This window comes from Podarcis tiliguerta, assembly GCF_965153285.1.
Source record: "Podarcis tiliguerta genome assembly, chromosome: 10".
NCBI classification, from domain to species: Eukaryota; Metazoa; Chordata; class Lepidosauria; order Squamata; family Lacertidae; genus Podarcis; species Podarcis tiliguerta.
Genome location: NC_139543.1, coordinates 3,973,966 through 3,998,888, shown reverse-complemented (window position 1 = coordinate 3,998,888; position 24,923 = coordinate 3,973,966). Strand labels below are relative to the sequence as shown.

The 24,923-nt window shown below is 42.0% G+C and overlaps 1 protein-coding gene across 7 annotated transcripts in view; it reads right to left on the bottom strand.

Annotated features, from left to right (window-relative positions):
- CACNA2D1 (calcium voltage-gated channel auxiliary subunit alpha2delta 1) overlaps nt 1–24,923 on the bottom strand; it is a 369,956-nt gene that overhangs the window by 95,574 nt on the left and 249,459 nt on the right. For all 7 annotated transcript variants that reach the window (XR_014502078.1, XR_014502079.1, XM_083399436.1 and 4 more), the window contains exons 8-10: nt 16,110–16,179; nt 13,493–13,543; nt 10,666–10,765 (exon numbers count right to left, since the gene is read on the bottom strand). Coding sequence is in view for 5 of the 7 variants with exons in the window: in XM_083399436.1 (XP_083255562.1) it covers nt 10,666–10,765; nt 13,493–13,543; nt 16,110–16,179 (221 nt within the window). In the remaining 2 variants the exon portion in view is untranslated. The remainder of the gene's footprint in view (nt 1–10,665; nt 10,766–13,492; nt 13,544–16,109; nt 16,180–24,923) is intronic.

The window sequence follows — 24,923 nt, the reverse complement described above, 5'->3', positions numbered from 1 at the left end:
GGAGGCAAGGCCTCAAAGTTTCCATTTTATGACTTTGCCACATTTATATTACCTGGACTGTTGTGTTTGGTCCCACACATGACATTCCTGGTAATCTTTTGCCCACGTGAATCAGACCATGTAGTGAGCAATATGCATAACCATAAAGGAGATTCAACAAACAAATGTCTCGTGTCTACAATGTAGTGGGGGTGCACAAAACGAAACCCTTTCCATCTCTCAATCTCCCAATAGTGATTTTTTTTTATTTTTTGTTAAGTATGTTGTTCCAATAGCAGCCTCTAATGATAGGCTTAACAATACCAAATTTATCCGATTAATACAATTATTAATGCTAGTTATTCCAATGTCAAATTATAGAATTTAATCAAACTGGACTCCCCATGTGCTAGATTTGATGACTTCAGTCTTCTACATTTTTCCATTCCATTCCATTTGGATATAATAATCCCTTATATAATAGCTACAATCTTTTGATTTCATTTGTGTTGGTATATTAGGTGATTTATAATATTTCTTTCCTGCATGTGACAGTTTTTCCCCATGGTGTTTTCTCGTACATATGTTATATCCGTGGTTCCCAATGTGGGGCACACACCCCACGGGGGAGGGGCGCAGTTTGATTTTTAAGGGGGGCAATTCAAGAATGAGTTAGATCAAGTTAATGGCTTTCTCCACATGAATAGTTCACTTTTTGAATAATAAGAATTATATGCCATGGGGGGGGGGTCAGGATTTTAGAGATGCTTATGTGGGGCATGGCCAAAAAAGGTTGGGAACCACTGTGCTATATCCTTCATTCCTACAACTGTTGATGGGTCCCATCATGCCTTGGGAGAAGCAGTTATCTCAGTTTCCAAAAGTCACTGCAGCACTTTGTCCCATGATTTGGCTTCCAATAAACAAGCTGTCTTCACCATTATTCCAGCCTAGGAACAATGGTCTGAATCCAGACTGCAAATAGTTAATCCAAAAACTTCTATTCCCACAGCTTTCCCTCCCTGCTGCTGACTTATGGACAATTGTCGTTATCTCAAACATATTACTTTGTGGATAATGGAGGTTAAGGAGAAGTTTGCTCCATATTTTCAAAGCGTAGCATTCCTACCCTCCCTTCCCTCTCAGTTCCTTTCTCTCTCACACACAGTTCCAGTTTTGTAAATTCTATATTTATATCCCAATTTCTTCCCTCTTCACTTGTACAGTGTTGTGTTTTTTTTAAAAAACTTGCATTCCAGGGAGGGATGCAGTATCATAAATGCAGAGAAAAACTATGATATGAGCAAACCGTGGGCTCCCCCTCCCCCATCGTTTCTTCCACCAAATGAAATCCACTCTCAATCCAAACCTTTTAAATCCTTGTAGCTGGGTTCGTTTTTGCAGTTTCTTATCTCATCACTTCTAGCACGCGCCTGTACTTTACTCCAATTTTTATATTAAAAAAACCCCCAATTATCAGGGTAACCTGTGCTTCCAGGAACAGGATCGGGGGTTGCGGCAGCCGGAGTGCTCCATGCACCCAGTGCCTTTGCCTGCCCTTGCATTCCATGGGGAAGCGAGTGTCAGACCACCAGGCAAACTCCCGGTGAGAGGCAGGTTCCTTTTCCAATCAAAGAGAATGCAGAAAATGCCATTCCCCCATCATTTTTTGTTTGTCTGTCTCCGCAGTGTTGGGAGAGGCGTCCATCCCCTGGCACACAGGAAACAGGAAGCCACAGGTAAGAACAGTATGAAAATAAAGGTTTAAATGCAACTAGAAAAGACAGATATATTTTTATCCAGCTGGAAAAGGCTGTCATTTTTTAAAAGTCAAACAAAATACCGCACTAATAAATGTGCAGTACACATTTTGCTGCATTTTATGATTTTAAAATTAATTTTAGTATATTTTAAAATGTATTTCAAAATTTGCACAGTTTTAGGCATTTTGTGCATTTTTTGAGGGACTGTTATGCTTTGGTTTAAGCATCACTGTGGGGTGTGAGGATCAATTTGATTCATTTTGAAATAAGCAGTAAAAAAAATAAAAAATCCTTGAGCATCTCTGTATGCAAAATATTTGCTTGTAATGTTCCTACAGCATCAGGAGAACTGGACACCAGTACAGTATAACAATCCCGTTCTAAAGCCTTCATGGTGCAGAAAATCTAGGGTTTAAGAGGCCATCTAGAATAGCTGAATAAGGGAGGCAAATTGTGCTTTGGTGTGTAAATGCCTTCCAGCAGATGTCATCGAAACGGGAGGAAATCCTGTCTCTTTAAACTAATTCAAAAGGAGCATATTGCTACATCTCTGGGAAGAAAGAAATTTGAAATTATATTGCCAGCGTGTTGCCAGCCTAATCAGATTTTGCTGCAGCCGACTTTTCAATCTACCAAGGGTTGTTGCTGTCTTGCTCTTACCGCCGCGGCTAAAGCAGCTCGGTGACCCAGATGTATCCATACATAATAAATGAGCAGTGGTGAAATAGATCTTAATTCCAAGCGGCTTTCCCTTGTAACTAAATCCAGCTTTGGCATTTTCCTTTGTCTGTGCTGTGTGTTCAGTAATAGGATTTAAGGGTTAATTCTTAAAAGGAGCTAAGGCAGAATACCACCAGTATTTCTAAAAGCCTGTATGGACTGAAGCAGCCAGATAGTGCTACTATTTGTCAGTCCCTTTGGAGAACAGAAGGGGAAAGTTTGCCCACTGCAATTCAGACTCCAACAGGCAATCCAAATCATTGAACCATCACGAAAAAGCACTGTGCTGGATCCAGCCAAGTGAAAAATGGCGGAGGATATTTTGAAGAACGTTCTGCAAAGTGACCTCAGAAAAAACCTTCTGAAACATTTTAGCTCAACTCTAGATCAACCCAGAGGATTGAAGGACGAGCCTTGCCCAGGTAGGTGGGTCGGTGAAGCTAGGAGACAAGGGCTACAACCACAGTGCTCTTGTTCCTTACCTCTGATAGAAGAAGGACAGATCTCCCAGGACACACTCCCTGGAGAAAGCAATCTCAAGCCATGACATCTATTCCCACCTCGGTGGCTGAAAATTGTGACCAGAATCCCATCAATGTGAGATTATAAATCTCTAAAAATAAGCTGCATAGAACCCATAGAATCCCGAATGGGATATTAGACACACACAGAGACACACACACGTCTTTACTTTTCCTTTGGAACTTGTCAGATTGGAATAGTATCACTCTATGCACAATCAGCCAATCAGCACTACCTTCCCAAAGCATTTTTATATACAGAGAAAAGCAGGCACAGCTGATAGTGACTTTGGGCAATTATTTGTGGTGGGGAAATAGGAAGAGTGAGCAACTTACACTTCCTACATCAGGGTAGGCAACCTAAGGCCCAGGGGCCAGATGCGGCCCAATAGCCTTCTCAATCCACAGACAGTCCGGGAATCAGCATGTTTTTACATGAGTAGATGTGTCCTTTTATTTAAAATGCATCTCTGGGTTATTTGTGGGGCATAGGAATTCATTCCCCCCCCCCCCAAATATAGTCCAGCCCCCCACATGGTCTGAGGGACGGTGAACTGGCCCATGGCTGAGAAAGGTTGCTGACCCCTATCCTACATGCTCGGTGCAATGTCTGAAGAGGTGCCTGCAGGAGGAGATATCCAAACTGATTCTTCAGAAAACTGATTCTCCAGAAACTGCACATCTTCCTCATGCAAGCTCAATTTTTAAAGTTACACAAAAGTGCCACAAAATCAGAACTTGTGCCTCCTTTGCCTTCTCCCTTGCCAAGTTAACACCTGACGCCACTCACAGCAATCCCTAAATCACACAAGTTTCCACTTCTCCAGAGCAATGTATCTTTATTTCAGGATCCCAAACTGCAAAGGCGACTTCGCATCTTAAACAGACCATGAGCTTAAGACCTTTAATTTGTCAACAGTGCTATTTCTATGGTGCTGACTCCCCCATCTCCACCAACATCTCCCATGTGCCTTGCAGACTTAAACGTGAAGTTCATTTCTCTGGAAACCACAGCCTACCCACAATCATAAACAAATTATACTCTCTCTGTCAACATGAGAAACCAAGTCTCTAAATCATAGCATGCTGGGATTGAATTGCAACCCCTATCATCTACCACTTACAGCTATCAAAGCATATAACTGGATTAGTGGGGAAACAGCTGTATTGCGCACACATTTAAGCTCTTTTAAACAGCAGGCTCCCTTTCGGTAACAAAGCACACCACTTCAGATAGCAGAAATGCAAATTCCATGGGAAATTAGAACATATTAATCCCTGACAGCCTTTACATGGCTTAAATACCTCCTGCAGCCCTTTCCTCCCTGGAAATAAATTGCAAGGACTCTACAAAAAAATATATGACTAAAGTGATTAAAGCACCTACGACTCCCACCGCAACCCCAGCCCCATTTCCTGGGAATTTTGACTAAACCTGGCATGGCTGATTAAATCGCCATCACTTATGAAATGAAGGATAGGTGAAAATCCCAGTCAGTCAGGTACCGGCACGATCATCAAGGTTATATTTGTTAAGAGGATGGAATATAAGTAGACTTCATATCTCATTTCTGGTGCATTTTATTATTTAGATTAACAGTTTGCATTATGACCAGGATCTCGTACATTCTGGGACTCAATGCAAGTACAAATGTCAAATTCCCTCTTTGGAAGGCTGCTACTTGTGACACCCTTTTCATTAGCAGGTGTGTGTGTGTGTGTGTGTGTGTGTGTGTGTGTGTGTGCAAATTGGGTTTCCACATATTAAGTGTTGGGGCTGGTGTTTTGAGGCTAGTTCAGCAGGACAACAGGGATAGACAGAATGAACTCTGTGACAAAACAATAAGTCACTGAGGGCCATAGGCACCAACTCCTAGGGACCAAGGCACTTTGGACCCCATTGCTTTTTTTAGGGGGCAGCCCCCCCCCAAAGTTCAGAGGGCAGAGGAGGAAACAGCAAAGCTTTGGGGGCCAGCGGCTTCTCCTCCTCCGCATGGGGCATGAGGCACAGGGGAAGCAGCCCCTCGCTGGTGGTGCAGCAGCAGGAGGAAGAGGAGACCAGTACTGAAGCCGAAGAAGAAGAAGAAGAAGAAGAAGAAGAAGAAGAAGAAGAAGGAGAGGAAGAGGAGGAGTTTGGATTTGATATCCCGCTTTATCACTACCCAAAGGAGTCTCAAAGCGGCTAACATTCTCCTTTCCCTTCCACCCCCACAACAATCAATCTGCGAGAGGCTGAGAGACTTCAGAGAAGTGTGACTGGCCCAAGGTCACCCAGCAGCTGCATGTGGAGGAGAGGGGAATCAAACCGGTTCACCAGATTATGAGTCTACCACTCTTAGCCACTACACCACACTGGCTCTCAGTGTAGCTCAGTGGTTGGCAGTTCCTGCTGCTGCTGCTGCCACTGGCCGGGGGCAGCTTCCCCTGTCTTTCCCTTGCACAGGAGGGGGAGGACAGGGGATGCCAGCCACTGGAGCCACGCTGCCACATTGGGCTCAGACCCCATCTCCTAACAATGTCACGTGTATGACATGAGGACATAACGTCAGGCCCTCACAATCTTTTTTCAGAGGTTGGCGTCTCTAGTCAGGACAACATCTGCAACCTCATAGGTGGGAACCCTACTGGCCCCTAACGACGCCTGGCCCCTGCCAAGTTGGAATGATACCACCCCGTGGCCATCTGTAGTAGAGGTGCTGCCACACAGCCAAAAGTGATCTGCCTGCATCTGGCAAAGCTGAAACAGCAGTACAGAGTGAGAGGCATCTGGGACCCAATACTGGAGTGCCCCGTTTTAAGCCTATAGAGCACAAAGCAGGCAAGCATGTTGGCTGTGAACAGCATAGGCACCTCAGAAACAACACAATACCTGGCAGTTGAGATCAGTCTTCCTGGGCACTGTACCAGGGGGAAAATGTCAATTTAAAGACAAGGTGTGCCATTCACAAGCAGCGCAAGGAATGGGCATTTTGTATTCTGGTTTCTGATTCTATTCCTTACGGTTGCAAAAGTAGATCTGAACGTGTGTGGGCAAATGCCTGGTGAAATTTCTGAAGCTGGGTGGGATCAGTAGGGAAGATCATTTTCTGCTTGCCATTTGCTCCGCCTACCATGTTCAAAAGCCACGCTCTTCTGAAATGCCAGCTGTCAATTTTCCACCACACCCACCAGACATAAAAGGTTCTGTTCCTATCTCAAGCTTTATCGCGTTTTCTGATCAGCTTCCTCCTTTAGCTCTCAGGCTTGTCAGAAAACCTTCCTAGTCGGCAACAGGGATATATTGACAGTGGGCAGAGATTCTAAGTGGTGGACCCCGGGGTCTCAAATTTCAGTGGTGCCCTGTATGATGCCAAAATTTGGCATGCCCCACTGCTTCTTCCACTCCATGCTAAATCACAGTTGTGATGCCCCTGTGGCGTCTCCCAAGGCCCTGTGTGATCGAACTGGTGGAGGCTAAATCTGTCTCTGGTCTTCTTAGCACAGGCATAGGCAAACTCGGCCCTCCAGATGTTATGGGACTACAACTCCCATCATCCCTTGCTAACAGGACCAGCGGTCAGGGTTGTGCTCTGTTTCTGGAGCTTCCGTCTGAAGAGAGCTTCCTAAATTCAGCCTTTTATAGTTTGTCAGCTGGATATTCAACAGAACTGCTTCTGCTGTGCCAATTTTAAGTTCAGCTGATGGTCTTGTTTGCGCTGTTGCATACATTTCTGTGCCCAAAGCAATGAAACTTACTTTCATTAATGCTGTTTTATTAATATTACATTTGGTTATAGCAATTAATCAGTTGGGGGGGAGAGTGGGGAAGTGGTCTGGAAGGCTTTTGCCAGTAAATTATATATATGAAGTAAATATAATAACTGAAGGCTGAAGACGTTTGCCTGCTCTTGCATTGGATTATGTTGAATTTTCCCCAGTCAAAGCAGCAAAATAAAAATAAAAACTACCCTGCAACCAAAATGACTCAGCCAAAGCTATTCTATTTTAGTCGCAATGGCCTGAAGTGGGCCTCCTGGCACAGTCAAGTTCTGCATTTCCATGTCTTGCTGCGGAAAGAGCGCAGAGAGGGGAGATTTCCACTGAAATCTAGTCACCCATGACTACTCCAATCAAATATCATATAATATTTATGGAGCTATGCAAGTTTAAAGCTACGTATTATGTAAATTAAATTGTCAGCATACAATGTTCCCAAGCTGTTTATGAGGCGATAGCATCCTATTTAGAGGCACATGTGTAAAACCACCATAAAAGCTGCCATGGGTGGTTGGGCACCTCTCTGTCAGTTTCTATTCTCTCTTGGTTTCATTCTTTGAGACAAAAGTATCGCTGAATCCCATAGCTATGTATTTATTGGAAGAAGCATCTGCCTCAAAGTCAATGACAAAAACACATGTTCATGTACAGCATGTCACATTTTCACTCCATGGAGTCACATAAAATGTATTCTAAGAGTCTTAAAACTCCACTAGGACAAGGGAGAAAAGATCCCGAGAAAGGACCCAGGTAGGTTGCCTTGAAGTATTCAAAGGCAATGTTCATGAAGAAAACCATTCAAAGCAGAAACAGAGCTATAAATGTTTACAAACAGCAAAAACTGAAGCCATTAATTCCGGTTTCTATCATAATTTATTCTTTCTTAAATTCAGTTGTTCACATTTCCACAGCATTCTTTAAAAAAAAAATCTCATGAAAATTAATCAGCACTTAGGTGCAAACGTTTCCTAATAGACATATTTTTATGTGCAGTTTTGAATATACACATTTTTATGAACAATTTGCCTTAATATACAATGGTACCTCTGGTTGTGAACGGGATCCATTCTGGAGGCCCGTTCGCAACATGAGAAGAGCGCAACCTGCAGCAGCGCATCTGCGCACACATGGGTTGTGATTCGCTGCTTCTGCACATGCATGTGATGTCATTTTGCACTTCTGTGCATGAGCGAGTGGCAAAACCCGGAAGTAACCCTTTCCGGTACTTCCAGGTCGCCGCGGGACGTAACCTGAAAGAACGTAACATGAAGCAAGCGTAACATGAGGTATGACTGTAATGCCTTTTGCATGTTAGTTTTATCAACGCATGCATTTTTATGTACACTTTCCTCTAATATATGCTTTGGGGCATTATGTATTTCTTTATTGATTTTATATCCCACCCTTCCTCCCAAAGCAGCCCAGGGTAGCAAATAAACAAGCAAAGAAACATCTAAAAATAATTCTAGCACTGCTCTTCAAGGCACAAACCTGTCTTTTTAATGTTACTCTTAAAGCACCATTCTCATTACTAGTTCTATAGTTATATTAATCATCATTAGCATCAAAAGCTCGGGAGATTCACCAAACTGGACAGCCCTTGCCAGTCATTCTTCTGTATGAAAAGCACTCAAGAGACACCTCAAAGTACCCTGGAAATGAATCTTGCTGCCATAATTTGCTTTAAAAACAATGTACTTCACAGAGTGTGAAGGGTAGATAGGTCTTGCCTCTGGTTGCCTCTGGCAATAAATTTTATACAATCCACACAATCCAGAAAAGAACATCTGGATTTGATCTCCATTAATCAGGTATGTGCCACATTTGATGGATGTATTTTGCCTTCCCTCAACATTTCTACAGATGTCTCATCTATATTTCTGAAATATATTTTTAGCCCACCATTTATCAAACGATCCCAAGAAGGTTTACAACATAGTTAAAAACAATTAACAATCCAAAGCAATTAAGAGCAAATAAAACACAACGCTAAACTTCAGACTTTAAAACACCCATGGAGCCTCCCTTGGCTTCTAATTGCAGCAGCAGTTAACATCCCATAAATGCATGGGCAAACAAACAAGTCTTTGCCAAAAGCATTGACACTAGACATATTGCCAGATGAATTGCATTCCATTATTAGCATACTCCCCCCCCCCAGGTATTTCCCTTGTAGGCGGGACAATGCAAAGGAACCCAGGCAGGCTGATTTGTTCCGTGGACTTGAGTCATTTAGGCTTTATAGCTCAACACTAGTACCTTAATAGGCAGTCAATGGAGATATTGCTGCATCAGTGTTATATGGTCCCCACTAGCTACCCCAGTCAACATTCTGGCAGTTGTGTTCTAGATTAATTTTAGCTTCCAGGCCATTTCCAAGGACATCCTGACATGAAGTGCGTTGCAATAATCTAAACAGGCAATTATCAGAAAATGGGACAATTTGTAGCAAGTTCATTCCTAACTAGGAGGTGATTAAAAGCACTTGATGCCACTGAAGCCATTTATCTAGTGACAGAGCTCTACCAATGACAGGTAACTGGCAACAACAACAACAACAACTGTTGACACGTTGCTCCATACCTCCTTAGAAGTTTCATAAAGATAATGAGGAACAAAAATGGAAGTCTGTAGGACTACATAGCACAAATGCCATGGGATCAAGAAGAAGTCTGCAAATGCTACTTTCTGGAATTAATCCCACAGATAGCAGCAGAACCACAGTATCACTATTCCTTCAGTTCTTAATACAACAGAGGTGATCCAGCAGGATATCATGTCATGGTCAATGATGTCAGAGATTGCCTGGACAACGAGGAGGGATGGGAGGCACTAGCTGGGAAACCTCTAAGGGAAACCACAAAGGAGGAAGGCTCAGAGCCCGGGGGATTGGTGGTGGGACACCGAAGAGAGGTCAGAAGCAGAAGAGTGGGAGGAGTTGTGAACAGGGAAAACCTGTGACACAGAGCAGTTCCAATACAAAGGCTGAAACAGAAGAGGAGGGTCAGGAGGCCGCAGAAGAAAACAGGGAGCTTGCCTCTCCTCCTGTGATAAGCTCCCCTCCCCACTTGTGTCCAAGGACACACAGAGCGATGTGTAGAGCAGAACAGAGATTAGAGATGCCCAGACACAGTTTGAGACTGCTTGGGAAACATCTGGCAGAGGAGGAGCCTGAGAGGGGGTTGAGGGTGGGGACCGCCAGTCCTGGCAACTGCTCCAAAGGGGCAAGACTTAATGGGCAGTGTTGATGAGTTGTATGCTGTTCCTTTAATAAAGAGTTCAAACTCTGCTTCTGACTCCAGCCCTGACAGTGATGTCAAAAGCCATCAAGAGATTTAGGAGAATCATCAGGCTCCTCTGTCCCTCTCCCAACAGAAGTCATCTATCTGGATATGCAAGGCTATCTCAGTGCTAAAACAAAAACCAGACTGAAAAGCGTCTAAGTAATCCACATGCTATTGGGCTTGCTGAGCTATCGCCCTCTCAAGCACCTTGCTCAGAAAGGAGATACTCATGAGTGGGTGGTACTTACCACAAACCTCCAGCTCTAAGAAAGGCTTCTTAATGAGTGAATATACCACCACCTCATTCAAAGAAGCAGGCACCATCCCCTGCCACAAGTAATAAATTGTCACATATCTGACCCACCCCTACCACAAGATATTCATAGCAACAAAGACGAAAGGTTGGCTGCACCCTTCCAAGAGCCTTGTCCACATCCTCAGGCCTCCATAATTGAAAGTGATGACACAAAAAGCATCTCAACGGGGCTCTAGACCCCTCCAGCAGATCTGTAACAACAGCATTGTATTGTATTGATATAACAAGAACTCTTAATTTTAATATTCAGATTAAGCTCTGAACAGCTTTGAAAGTAGCTCTCCAGGGCACTGTTTCTGGCTTAAGAGAAGGAGAGAGATACTCACTGAAACAACATTCACAAAATCATCATCGGACAAGGTTTCCAACATCTCAATGACGGATGTTCGGATCAACCTCAGTGTTAATCCACTGACACTGCCACTCCTACAGAATAGTAGAAAGAAAGAAAGAAAGAAAGAAAGAAAGAAAGAAAGAAAGAAAGAAAGAAAGAAAGGTCAATATACAGATAGAAACTTAGGTTTCATAAGACAACTCACATATTGTTTTGCTACCCTAAGGATTAGTGCATATTGCTTTTTTATACCTTATACCTTAAGGCAGCAGCACCATTAATTACTGCACTAGCTAGTAACACTAGCTAGCAGACTCTCATTAAACTTTAGTAAATTACTTTTACCACTACTCAGAAGTGGCTTGCAGCAACATATCAATGATTCCCATTCAGAGAGGGCAAAGAGCCATCCATGTTTCAGACCTCATATGTGGAGATTTATTAGAAGTATCTTCACAATCAAGGCGTGGAATTTGCTGCCACACATTGCCAGTGATAGCCTCAAGATGGAATTGGACAGTTTCAAAAGCAGAGTGGACAAATTAATGCAGAAGTCTATTGATGAATGTTAGTCACATTGGGGAACTTTTTCAGCCTGAGGACGGAACTCCTTTGTAGCCAGTTCCCCAGGGGCTACATCACAGCGCAGAAAAGTAGCGGCTAAGGTGGCTGTGGATGAAAGTGATAGTGCATGGAGCCAGCACACTCTCTCACAACACATGCAACACACATTGCACAGTCACACTTATTCATTCTCATTCTCTCTCACACACACGCACAAGAGACAACTAGTCTCTCATTATACCCTCTCTCGCCTGCCACAATAAGAACTTAATAGGAGGTTTTTCTGAAGCCTGACTGTCATGGGGGATAACATTTGATGTGTGAGGGGATCCACAGTGCATGAGTTTTCATTGCCCTCCCCCCTCCATGGGTAGATCACGGCCAGTGTTTTTCTACTGTGAGTAGATCACAGTCTCTTGGGAGTTGGGTGGGCCTGAACTAGAGGAACCCCACCCTTGGTGTAATGACACCTGAAGGTTCAGAGTCAGTGCATCTGTGAGTAACAGTGGATGTGTAAAACAAACAATGGAGGAGACTTATTGTGAGCTTCAAGTTGTCAAACTGGACTGCTTTTCCATCTGATCATTCAGGGCTCTTGTTTTTACACACTGAGTTAACTGCTGTTAGGAACAGTTAGATTGACCTATGTACTAGCCATGTGTGGCAAAGCTGCACAGAAGGAAAATCTTGCTATAGTAAGTTATTATGGGATATAGAAAAACCATTTTAAAAAAATACTCTCACACACTGTTTTTTGTTTGCCTGCTTGCTTTGCAATTCAATCTAAAATACACCCAAGAGTAGTCTTTTAAACCGCTCTTAATGAAATGCAAAACGGCACTCCTGGTAATCTTAAATATTTCCACTCAGAGTCTAAAGTGCAATGGCAGTGGTGGGGCAGATGCGGCGTCATTCACTTCAATTTCAAAGACACTTCCATCACTGAAATGAATGGCAACCCCCCCCCCCACTACATGGACATATTTACCTACCTTTTAAAAGCACTAATTGCAATATGTACCACTGAGACAAAGGGCACCTGAAAATAGCTTTTGATGACCACCACAAAGCTGTGTAGATATAAACCCTTCGTTCTACACAACCCCCTGTGCACCAGCCTTAACAAAGAAGGTCCTGCAGAGAGCAGAGTGCTACTTCCATCAAACGCAGCCCCCCCCCCCCCCCCGACTTTAAAATGCAGAGATCTAACCTCTGAGTCAAACAAAAAACCTTTGAAGCTCAATGAGAGATGCTCTGTGAGAGACGGCAACTCTAAATTTATCCTGACATCATACAGTATTGTTTTCATTAGGACAGCAGGATTAAAACATCTGGTAGAAACACATGAAAAGGCAAATAAACATTTCTGCTTCCTCAATAAAAAACAACTTCTTTAATAATACTGATAACAACATTTTACCTGAAATGTTCACTTATTTGCCCTTTACTTGCTTCCCTTCTCATTCAAAATGTCTTTAAAACACATAGACAGGAAAATGCTGTCTGCCTATGAGTGGAGGATAAATAATGCAGGAGCAATACTTAAGGGGCTTGGAAAGCAGATGACAAGCCAGCAACGCTGAACTGGATCGAGAGATTTGGAATATAATTCCAAGCCACAAAGAAGTCTCTTCCCTAAGGATTCCCAGCTGTGCTCATTAATTCACCAACAAATCCTCTGCTTTGGTCCCCATCATTTCTCACATATTTCATCACATATGAAAACATATGCCTGCAACATAGGACCAAAATACATGTTATACAGCTGGGTGTACCTTGTTTATTTTTATTTTTTAAAGCAACTTCCACGGCTGCAAATTTCTCTCTGTGTGTCAAGCTTCACAATCCTATTTTTGTCCACTAAAAATTTCCCCTTGCCCCACTGGAAAATAGATATGGGTACTCCTAGCCTTTTGCAGGTAAAAAGCAGGTAGGGGGACATTTCTGAGTGGAAAAGCACTGTTCCTAGCTTCTCACTGACAGCTTTAAATGCTGTTACCAGCTTTTTAAAATGTGCAGGAAAAATACATGCAGCTGCATTTAAGATGTGGGTCACCCCCAATTTAACTAGTTTCTGCTGACACAGATAGCCGTATCAACCTTTTTTGTGTCTATGTGTTGGTAAAAATAAAAGTAAAATAGATTTTCATTTAAAAACATTTTTCTGGACTAGTTCTTTTGGCCTCTCTTTTGTTGTTAAAAAGCCAAACGTTTTCCTATCTTCCTGTGTGTGCACCTAAATTTTAGGTACTTACGCATCGACTAGAATGAGCATGTCTTTGGGAGATGCAGCTCCTTGGATATACCTGAAACAAAAAGACATATATTTATACATAAGAAAGACTGGAAGTTTTTTTAAAAAAATACCATGCTGATGTTTGATCTGTGTAAGTTCTGGTGCTGAAAACCAGATATTGCTGAATCAAAGAACCTTTGTAGTGTATCCCAGCAGGAAACACATGCAAACATTTCTTTTTCCTTTAGCATTCTTCCTTCGTGGTAAACCACAGGTCAGAAAGCAAGAAGATCTGAAGGTTCTTAGGTACACAATTTTTTTCAATTTTTTGCAACAAAAAAAGACAGAAAGCATTTGATAAAGAGATGCTTATGTCAAGTTTACTAGGTGACTTAGTCCAACAGCTCAACTTAAATAAGATAAACTGCCTTCACTGACCCACACATATACAAATGTTAAGGTGCAAGCTGATGTAGAAGATTTGTGATGAGGCTTTGATGTTTTGGTTTGTTTACTAATTAGCAGCTCAACAGGGTTGCTTTAAATATTGTGAAAGAGGCACTCAGGAAATCGTTTCTTAACTCTTTCCTCCTGATTCTCCTAACTAATGCAGTTCCCGCCATATTTTTTTTTTTGGGGGGGGGGGGACAAATTTGCAACACCCTTCCTCCCTTGGAAGAAGAGGGGAGGTGGTATTTCTTCCTTCCAGGTGTGCTGGCAAATTGCTTTCCCCTTCAAGTCCTTACAGAGCAGCCAAAAGAATGTTTGGAAAGGGGAAAGTTAAAAACTCCTTTTCCCAGAGCACCAGTTTTTCCAGTCTTCAGAGTAACTTCATGTGTCTGCTGATTAATAAAATGGAAGGCACAGAAGATCTATGAGGATCTCCTAATCTGAATTTAGTTTGAGTCAAATTCTGCTCTCTTTTACAAACAAACACAAACACATATGTAGCACACTTATTGCATGTGCCACTCAGTATAAATACTGCTTACACAGGACAGACTAGTTTGCCAAGAGTTTTATGAATTCTAATTAAAACTATTGTGTTTTCTCAAGCAGAAAAACTAAAAAAAACCCCACCTTGCTACTTTATGTATGAGTAACTAATTTTCTATATTAATATCCCACTTCTCTCTTAATCTGCCTATCCAAAAATCAGTATGCATATGTGGGCGGAATAAATATCATCTGAAAGAGAGGGCAGTAAGCTGAGTGCAGGGGGGAAATAAGAAAGGCCTGGAACATTATACCTGCAAGAGAGCTGCTTCCCATAGGAGCGAGACAGAGGAACCCCAATTTCTATACTTATGGGGGAAAGTTGTGACATCACACCAATCTCCCTCTGCAATTCAGGTCTAAGAAGATAAGGCAAAGTGGTCTGAGAGGATTGTGGGACTGGCGTTTACTACTCTTGGTACTTTCCATACCACTGAAAAAGTAAAGCTTGCTGCACTGGGTCATGACAACTTGCCCTAATATGGATGCTCTTGGTATGTTAGTTCTTCCTCTTCTTTTTGCATTAGCAACAATGGGGGGGGGCATATTACTACACAGGCCATAGGACTGGACAACAGCTTAGTTTACTGATATCTAAAGGAAAGAGACAATAGGAAGGAAGGAAGGAAGGAAGGAAGGAAGGAAGGAAGGAAGGAAGGTAGGTGGGTGGACGAAAGTCCTGGGAATTGGCATGTTCCCCTAGTGCCACCCCCCCAACACATTCCCACCGTTTGGTAGTTCAATAGTATACTGTAAAAATGCAAACAATCTAGAAGTAGCTAGGTGACTGATAGAGTTAGTCTAGACAGAAGGGAAAGATCTTTGTTTAACTGTAAACCACTTCTGGAGTGATTTGGTGATATCTGGACTAAATATTAGTCTAAGCTGCTATGCCCATTTTCGTGGGGGTCCTTTTCCCACCTGCACTAGGGGTCAAGATAGGATGGAAGAATACCATGTGCCCAGCAGCCACCAACACCAGCTATGGTGATATATAGGACACCCCCTCCTCTGGTCACCAATTTGGAAGTTGCTGAGGGACAGCTGTGCTTGGCAAGAGCAAGATGGTGGGAAATTCTTTTCCTCTCCGGACTAGCCATAGTCTACGTAGGGGCGGGCCTTTCTTGGACCCAGTCAATACCTTCACAGCCCCACTCCCACCCACCCTCTTTGCATGCTGTCACTACAGCAATCTTAGAGCTATGTTTCAGATTTCTATTAGCCTCCAGTTGACAGGGCTAGGAATAAGTTTTACCCTGAATCAGAACAGTGTGCAGCCATACTGGAATATGATGGAAGGAATGGTCATTGCATGCTGGTGAGAGGAAGGAAGACTGGGAAAATGGAGCTGTATTGTTCAATTGGCTTTAGGAGCACATTTGGAGATTCAAATCACAGACCATATATTGGCATGCATACCTTACTAAGCGATATACACACAAACACAAACACACATACACAAATACATATTTCCGACCTACCAGTGCAATGCACATCATCAGGATCATAACTTTGTTTTTAATGCTTGTTTTTTAAATATGCTTTTAGCTGTTTCTATTTTAGTTGGAAACCACATTGAGCTCCATCAGGGGAAAAGGCAGGATATAAATGAATATCACCACCACCACAGTGATGCTTACCATGGTCTTCTACGGACATCATACAGATCTATCTTGTTTGGAGCTTGACTTTTGTCTACCCATGGAGATGCTGAAAATAATAATAACAATTCTTTAGGTTAGACAGAACCTTTTCAGGAAGCACAAGCCAGCACTACCCAAAAATGAAAGTGCTTTCTGTTCGGGGCCTTTATTTAAAGGGTTCTAAGGAACCCAGGGTGGGAGTTAGACTTTGGCTTGAGGGCCAGCTGATCAGGCACCCTGCCCTCATGTGAGCTTGTCAGCTACCCCTTCAGAAAGCAGTAACCTGCAGAGGACCCATCCAGTTGAGCCATTGCCTGGAACTGTGGCCATGCCACTGCAGGTCATGGTGGAACTCAGGAAACTGCTGCTCTTTAGTTTCCTTTCCTATAAACAGGAAATTATTAGTGTCTCTCTTCTTCCTCACATTTCTCGTTTTCCAAATCTTGTGCTCCTCTAAGTCTCCCATTACCAAATCCATCATGTGCATTTGACCTTTCTCCCCTGTTGCATCAACGAACCCACTGCAGCTCTGCTGGCTCCCTAGCATAAAATAGCAGACTCTCTGCATTTCATGTATTGCAATATCTGTACCAGAAACTGTCTGCATATAAGCCTACAGTTCAGGCAGCATGGGTTTGGGGATCAAGTATCTAGATCGCTAGATCATATTTCTGTGTTGGCATTTTCAGCCACAAACCCATTTTACTTATTGTCCACTATTTTGTGTAAAGAGACATTTTATCAGCAGGTATATTCACATTTGATGATTCATGCTAATTCTCCAAGCAAGCAAGACTGTATCAGCATTTATAAATAGCTAATAACATAGTTATAAAATATAAATATATATATTTGTGTGTGTGTGTGTGTGTGTGTGTGTGTGTGTGTTATAAAATAGCTAATAACATAGCTGGCAAGGTTATGTTTAAAATTCTACAAGGCAGGCTTAAGCAGTATGTGGACTGAGAACTCCAAGAAGATCAAACCTATCCATTCTGAAGGAAATCAGCCCTGAGTTTTCACTGGAAGGACAGATCGTGAAGCTGAGGCTCCAATACTTTGGCCACCTCATGAGAAGAGAAGACTCCCTGGAAAAGACCCTGATGTTGGGAAAGATTGAGGGCACAAGGAGAAGGGGAAGACAGAGGACGAGATGGTGGGACAGTGTTCTCGAAGCTACCAGCATGAGTTTGACCAAACTGCGGGAGGCAGCGGAAGACAGGGGTGCCTGGCGTGCTCTGGTCCATGGGGTCACGAAGAGTCGGACATGACTAAACGACTAAACAACAACAAAGTTGTGCTTCAGTGAACAAGTGTGCAAGATACAGGTTTACATGTGTTTCTTCTGGAACACTGCTTCACTATAATGAGATGTGATACCCGGCCTGGTGAGCAGGTGGCACTGTGGTCTAAACCACTGAGCCTCTTGGGCTTGCTGATAGAAAGGTTGGCAGTTCTATAACCTTTACTGCTGTTTGAATAGAAGACAATTAAGGCAGACATAATAAAACATAAAATAAATATGGAACTGTTGTGTTTTACTTTGGTTGTATCATAATCTAGTTTCTAGTTTTATAGAGCACAGTGGCCTGTAAATTACTAATTTTCTTTGGGTTGGTGTTCTCTGTATAGCCATAAATATATGATATTTATTATGCCTTCCTGTAAATTTCACTATCATTAAAGAAAATTCATCTAACAATAAAGAAATAAATCTATTAAACTATAACTTCTTAGCTTATTTTATGCCTTTATTCTGTTTTATTTATAAGATAATTATACTAAAACTCTTTCGCCATTTCCCACTTGCTAATTATTTTCCCAAATGAAAAACTTTAGTATAGGACACAATGCATCTATGGTAGAAATTATATGATTAATTGATTTTTCATCTGCGATACAATGGCCAATCATTTTGCTGGCCCAGTTGGGAGAGGAGACGTGATGCCAGGAGAAGGTAAAAGTCGACTTCCAGAACAGCACACCTGAAGTCGGGTGGGGATCTGCGCTCCTGGTATCTCGAGGCAGACCCGGTGTCAGAGAGAGAAATGGGGGGTGAGGCGTATGTCACCCAAACCTCAGGGTTGGGGGATCCTGAGGGCAGAGCCCACGCCGGCGCAAAAAGGGGTCTCCCACAGCGAGAAAACAAAGCATTAAGATGCAGGGAGGACCTCTGTGCAAGCGGGCTAACCCACTCCACGGCGCAAACGCCCCCAAAACCTGAGGAGGCAGCGCTGAACTCTCCTATAAGAGAGAGACTGTGTCCAGTTCTGGGCACCACAGTTCAAGAAGGACACTGACAAACTGGAACGTGTCCAGAGGAGGGCAACCAAAATGGTCAAAGGCCTGGAAACAATGCCTTATGAGGATCGGCTAAGGGAGCTGGGCATGTTTAGCCTGGAGAAGAGGAGGTTAAGGGGTGATATGATAGCCATGTTCAAATATATAAAAGGATGTCACATAGAGGAGGGAGAAAGGTTGTTTTCTGCTGCTCCAGAGAAGCGGACACAGAGCAATGGATCCAAACTACAAGAAAGAAGATTCCACCTAAACATTAGGAAGAACTTCCTGACAGTAAGAGCTGTCCGACAGTGGAATTTGCTGCCAAGGAGTGTGGTGGAGTCTCCTTCTTTGGAGGTCTTTAAGCAGAGGCTTGACAACCATATGTCAGGAGTGCTCTGATGGTGTTTCCTGCTTGGCAGGGGGTTGGACTCGATGGCCCTTGTGGTCTCTTCCAACTCTATGATTCTATGATTCTATGAAAAATAAGACTTTCTTCTCCTGAAAAGAAAGCTCAGAAAAGCTGTAGAAAAGCTCAGAATTTTTAAAAACTCCCCAGTAGCGAAAGTGGGTAGCAAGGAAGAAGACAAGATACAAAGCTTTTTAAATACACAGTTTGGTCTGAAGTTAAGAGGGGACCGCAACACAGCACAGACAATCCATGTTAAAATATATCGCAAAGAGTGCGTTAGGAATAAAAACAACCCGCCAAAGGATCAAAGAAATTGCGACAAGATAGAGACAGAGATAAAAAGATGGAAAAGTAAAGACTAGACAAAAGAAAACAGTTGGCACCCTAAGGGGAGAGCAGGGAATCTAAAACCGCCACAATTAAACACAAAACACGTAATTGTGAAGCAAATAAACGTAACTGTATTTGGGGAAATTCCAGAGGAGTTGGCGTGAAGGAGCCACCATTTGCGGAAGTGAAAGGGTGTGAACAGGAAAAGACACCAAAGAGAGGACTAGAATTGTAAATGAAGAGAAGTTTTGAGGAAGGAAAGAATCAAGAGGGAATATAGAGACCTCTTGTGGCCAGTATCAGAAAAGGAAAATAAATAATTTGAAGAATAGCACCACCGGGAAGACAAAAATATAACTACAGGAATAAATTAAATATTTTTAAAAATATAAAGAGAATAAATAACACAGAAACAGGAGCTTCTCCCACCTTTTCCTTCAGCACCACCTTCCTTCCTTCAGCGCCACCCTAGAAACTGGGGTGGGAAACACCAAATAACCCAGAAGGGAATGGACTCTCAATTCTTTACTTTAGGGAAATTCCCTAAAAGTTACAAAACTTTAAGAAACAACATAAAAGGAAGAGCAGATGGGACGAGAACCCAATGGGATCAAAGAAAGCCCAACCAACAAGTGGTTTTGCGACATTCTTGAACCACCAAACAAGAGTTTCAGTTATAGAAAGTGAGAGCAATGTGGACCTGAAAGAACTTATAGCGGCGATGGAAAGAATGGGAAAAAAATATAGTTGAAAAAATAACAACACTGGATGGAAATATCAGAATACTAGATGGAAAGATGGAAAATATGGGGACTAAGATTGAAAAAAACTCCAGTCTAATAATGGAACTCTCTAATCAAGTAAATCAATTGACAACCAAATATAAAGATTTAGACACAACAGTCCAGGAGGTAAAAGTGAAGATGCAAAAACAAGATGAAATTATTTTAAAAAATCAAGTAGACCAAAAAAAGATGAAAAGATACCAAGAAAAAAATAAAGGAGAAATCGAAGAATTGAGGAAAATACAGGAGGACACCTGGGGTGCCATGGCTGTCCTGGAGGTGAAAGAGAGAGAAATGGTTCTCCGCAGGCGGAGAACCAAGATGAATAAATTGCTACTAAAATAACAAAAGCCTTGGCAGACTGGTTAGAAGTACGAGAACAGGACCTGATACTGGACACTGAGAAAATATTTAGAATAAGAGTGAACAAATCAAAGACCAGAAAAGGTCCAGGAGACTGCCTGATTTTCCTGAATTTGAGGTTGCTTAGAGAAAAACTTTTGTTGAAAGGTAGAATGGACCCACTCTACATAGAAGCGAACCGCATTGAAATAATGAAAGAAGTTCCAACACTACTCAAAAAAGAGATAATTACATATTTATGATCTCGGCATTAAAAAATAAATAAATGTTTAAATGGGAATTCCCCGAAGGACTATCTTTTACATATAAGGAAAGGAGAAGATCCATCAGAACAGTAGAGGAAACAAAAATCTTCTGGAGAAAATACTGGGAGGAATTAGGAGAGAAACTTCCAGAGTGAAAGAAAGAAAGACAAGATCAAGACTTTCTACTAATGACGACATTTAATATAGTTCTTGGATTATCTTCACATGAAATTATCTATTTTAAGTATAAAGTGAGATTGTTTTAAAGTGGTATGGCACTAAAATGTATTTCATGAAACGTGAATAGGATGAATAGTAAACTTAAGAGGAACAGAGTAGACTGTACATTAAAGAAAAGAAAATGGGACATTCATATATCCAAAAACCATATCAGGTAAGGTATTAAAAATCACAAGGTTGGGAATATGAATTCTTGTCTTCTCATAACGAATGCTTGTACAGTGTTCAGCCTGGTTGGTGTTGCATTTCATGAGCCCTGTTCAGCTATATGAAAGGGAACATGTTCACTGGCATTCTGCATTCCACTGCATCTCCAGCAGGCAAGCGCCAACGCAGTCCAAAATTTGGTCAGGAAGATCTAAAGCAAGAAGCCTTCTCCCCACACACAAGTTTGCGCAGGGTTTAAAATCATGCAAGGAGCCTAAGTGTCTCAAGCAGACTTCCTGCTCCAGGATAAAAGAGAAAAGTGAAGAGAGTGTCCCTGGCTTAAGAGTGAAGAAACCTCAGAGTAAGCTAATGGAAGGTGACTTTTTGCTGTCCTCTACTACTTGCTGTCTTGCCAAGGATAATGCCAGGCAATTGCTAACCACAATAGACTATGTCTACTTACATTCAATATTTATATGCTGCTTTTCCTAAGTGCTCAAATAATTTCACATTTATTACTTTATGAATCCTTCCGATGATCTGCTAAAGTATTAGTATTCCTGTGCAGAAAGGATTCAGAAATGTGTGAAACAATGCACATATGCCCACACTCTATTGGAATGTAATGGGAGGCATCTTAAAAGTGGCCTGGCACAACTTTGCCTAAGGCTGCAGTCCTAACCTGGGAGTGAGCCCCATGGAATTCGAAAGGACTTCCTTCTGAGGATATATGATTAAGACTATTTTTCACTACTCAGTTAAATTTTAAATTGGTGATTTGCAGCTCATGCCCCTAACTATAATGCTATACCTGCAATGTTGTGTATCTCAGTAAATTATCTATGTTCTTTCAGAGCCTTCTGAATGTCCTCCCCATAAAAGGTGTCTTTGAGCTTCAGTTGTAAAATTGAAAGCCTCAGTTACTCAGAAATATATAAGCAGCCAGCAAAGGTCTCCCATTTAACTTTCGTTTTGTAAGAGCTCAGATTCATTTTGCAGAGTTTTATATCAGCCAGCCTCCTATTACTTGCTACACGGTAATGACTCTCTTTGGTAAGTCCAATATCGAGGCAAAACTATTACCTGCCAGTAACAGTTAACACAAGAGCAGCTGTGCACAGCAAGGCTTTCATTTAGAGAGATAGCATTTTATTATGAATTGATTTTCAAAGCTGATCCATTATTTATTTGCCTAAGCAGACAGGAAAACTTCAGCAAAGGAAGCTACCTGAGCCAGTCAAGATTTAACAGAAAAGCAAGTTTCAATATTATTTCAAAGAAAGAAAATAATGCTTACACCTTTTTATTTTGAATCTATTAATCAAAGGGGGTCCCAACCCTTTCAGCCCACATTCAGGTTGTAACGATCCTCTTTCCATAAATTTTTCTAAATGTGTGGTATTCCTTCAGTAATAACGGAAATTCTATACCTAAGATAACAGAGCCAGCAATCTGTGAAGGTTAGTATCCGTAAGACACCTCAGTAGAACTTTGTTCTATTGAAATTATTGTGCTGATGAGATTAGATAAATAATATTTGTTAAAAGGCAAAATAAAATGAAGAGCAGGTAACTGGATGACCTCAAGAGCTGCATAAATATATACTAGCTCATTAGCACTTAAACCAGTCTTAAGAGAACAAAGGGAATAAATGTGCTGCCTATTGCAGTAGTATAATGAACTATTGATTTACAATTATAATCTAAATTACACCTGTAATTAAGAAAAAATGGATGAGAAACTGATGAGGAATGTGGAATGGACCATTCTCTGGCATCTACCAAAATCATGTTTCTGCAGTTCTAATTTGGACTTTTTATTTATTGTTCTGCTATATGCTTTCATTTTGTTTCCTTTAGTCACATTATTACTTTTTTTGAGGGCTGGGGATGCAAGAAAAATATAATTTAAAATGATAAATGCCATGTCCATTCGTCTGAAGTTGGAGAAAAGAAACAAGCCTTCCAATTCACTAGAGATCCAGCTTCAACAAGAGAGGGGCTCCTTGATGGAAAACATTATTGGTTTCAACATGTCTCTTTGCCATTCTGCTTTTCATGAGAATAACCTATTTTTCAAATTGTCTCTGTCTGGGAAGTGGTCCCTACTACCCTATGATGCAGCACTCCAACAGCCATCGTGGTCGGAGACAGAGCTGAAATCTCCCCAGACAATTTCACTGCAGCAGTCCAATTTGACTAGGCTCATACATCAGTCGTAAACGTATTCCCAGCAGCGATATTTTCTCGGGTACTGCTGCGATGAAAGCTGGCTACTTGGCTTAGCCTGGCCTTGAACAATGCCGGACTTGGCCTCAAGGTAAAAACCTCAAGCTGCATTCAGGGCTGGAGTTTGACGTCAACATTTTCAGTGAAACAAAGCAGAAGGTTGGGGAGGGGAGGACAATCTCTTCAGCACAAAAAAAAAAGAGACCTACACTTTCTGGTGATTTAGACAGTGGAAATGGAGTGACCTTATGCTATTCCAGCCATACACTGTAATTGATTTTCAAGATGAAACTGCTAAACTGTGCTGTTGTCATCTAATCAGTTGGACATAAAGGGAAGGACACGCATAATGTGATACATAATGTAAGAGGCACAGAAAGAAAGAACCTTTGCCAATCAATTCTCTATGAGAACCAAAGTTCGTTTTATACAATTATGAACAAGTCAAGCACACTGCAACAAAATGCAGCTGTTTTATTTCTCTTATCCATTGTGAGGCTTCCTCAGCTGTTTAATAATCTGCATGCCATTCAAGGTCGTATAAGTACAGCAGATATATGAAATGAATGTGGTGTGGTTTGTTTTGTTTTGTTTTGTATTGTATTGTTATGGGTTGTGGGGGTCAGATTTCCCTACATTCCTGGGTGCCAGATCCACCCCATAATTCCCGGAGTTAGTAAAAGTTGGAATTAATCAAAGTTTGGTTAAAGTGGATTTAGGTATGCTGATGAGCCAAGCCAGCTGGCCCACCAAGGAAACCATCAGAGGGCAAGACTGCCGGGCAAGGAGAAGTGGGGCACATTTTTTGTTGGGTGCTAGTAGGCAGAGGAAAGGGGCAGTTTTAAGGTGTCAGCTTTGAATGAGGTAGGCTTGGGGAGGTCCTTGGAGTCGGTTAGCAGCAAGAAGGAGAAGGAGGGGCAGAACTCCAAGTGAGCTGGGGAAGACAGGCTGCACTAAGAGACACAGAAGGCGGCTTTTTGCTATCCTTTGACTCCAAAGCTGCCCCTATGGGGGAAACCGGACCCTCAAAGGATGCGAAAGCTCTGCAATCCCGCCATCACAGGCTCAGGCTATATAAGGCTATATATATGTGTGTAAAGACATATATTATAAAGACACTGCAGTCTCCGCTGTGCCTCATTTCTGAAGGAAACATGGACTCTGTGTATGTGCATGGAACCCCTGGAATTTCATACCACTCAGAGATAGAGGTGGCTGAGGAATGGGAAATAGCTGGGCTAAAATGTCATTGTGTTATGATCTACACCAAGTGTGTGTGTGTGTTTCCACTCACAGAAGTGCCATATTTAACGTTGTGCTACAAGTGAAAATACCTCCAGACATATTATTCCACTTACGCAGGTTCTAGTGCAAGTTCTGCCAAAAATGGAAGCAAAAATTCTTACAGAACCAACTTATCAAACCACTATGTGATTTCTGTTTGTAAAACAGAGGAAATGGCTACCTCCCTTCCACTCATAGTTCTTTGAAGAAAACCCTCTAAACTCCTGTGCTGGAGTTCTTAAATGTAACTAAGAATATAACTCTACAGCATGGAGGTGGACAATCTGTGTCACACATGCCACAAGAGGAAGCACTAAGGACAGCCACATAGCCCTGTCACTCCAAGACAAGAGACAAGAAGTCCTTGAGCCTGGTTGTGACAGAGCAACTGCTACACACCTGCCTGCCTGCTTCTTTTGAGCTGAACTCTGGTCTCGTCACCTTCAGTAGACAGGTAAGCACATTCTATAACAGTACTGTCTGTATAAGTACACTAA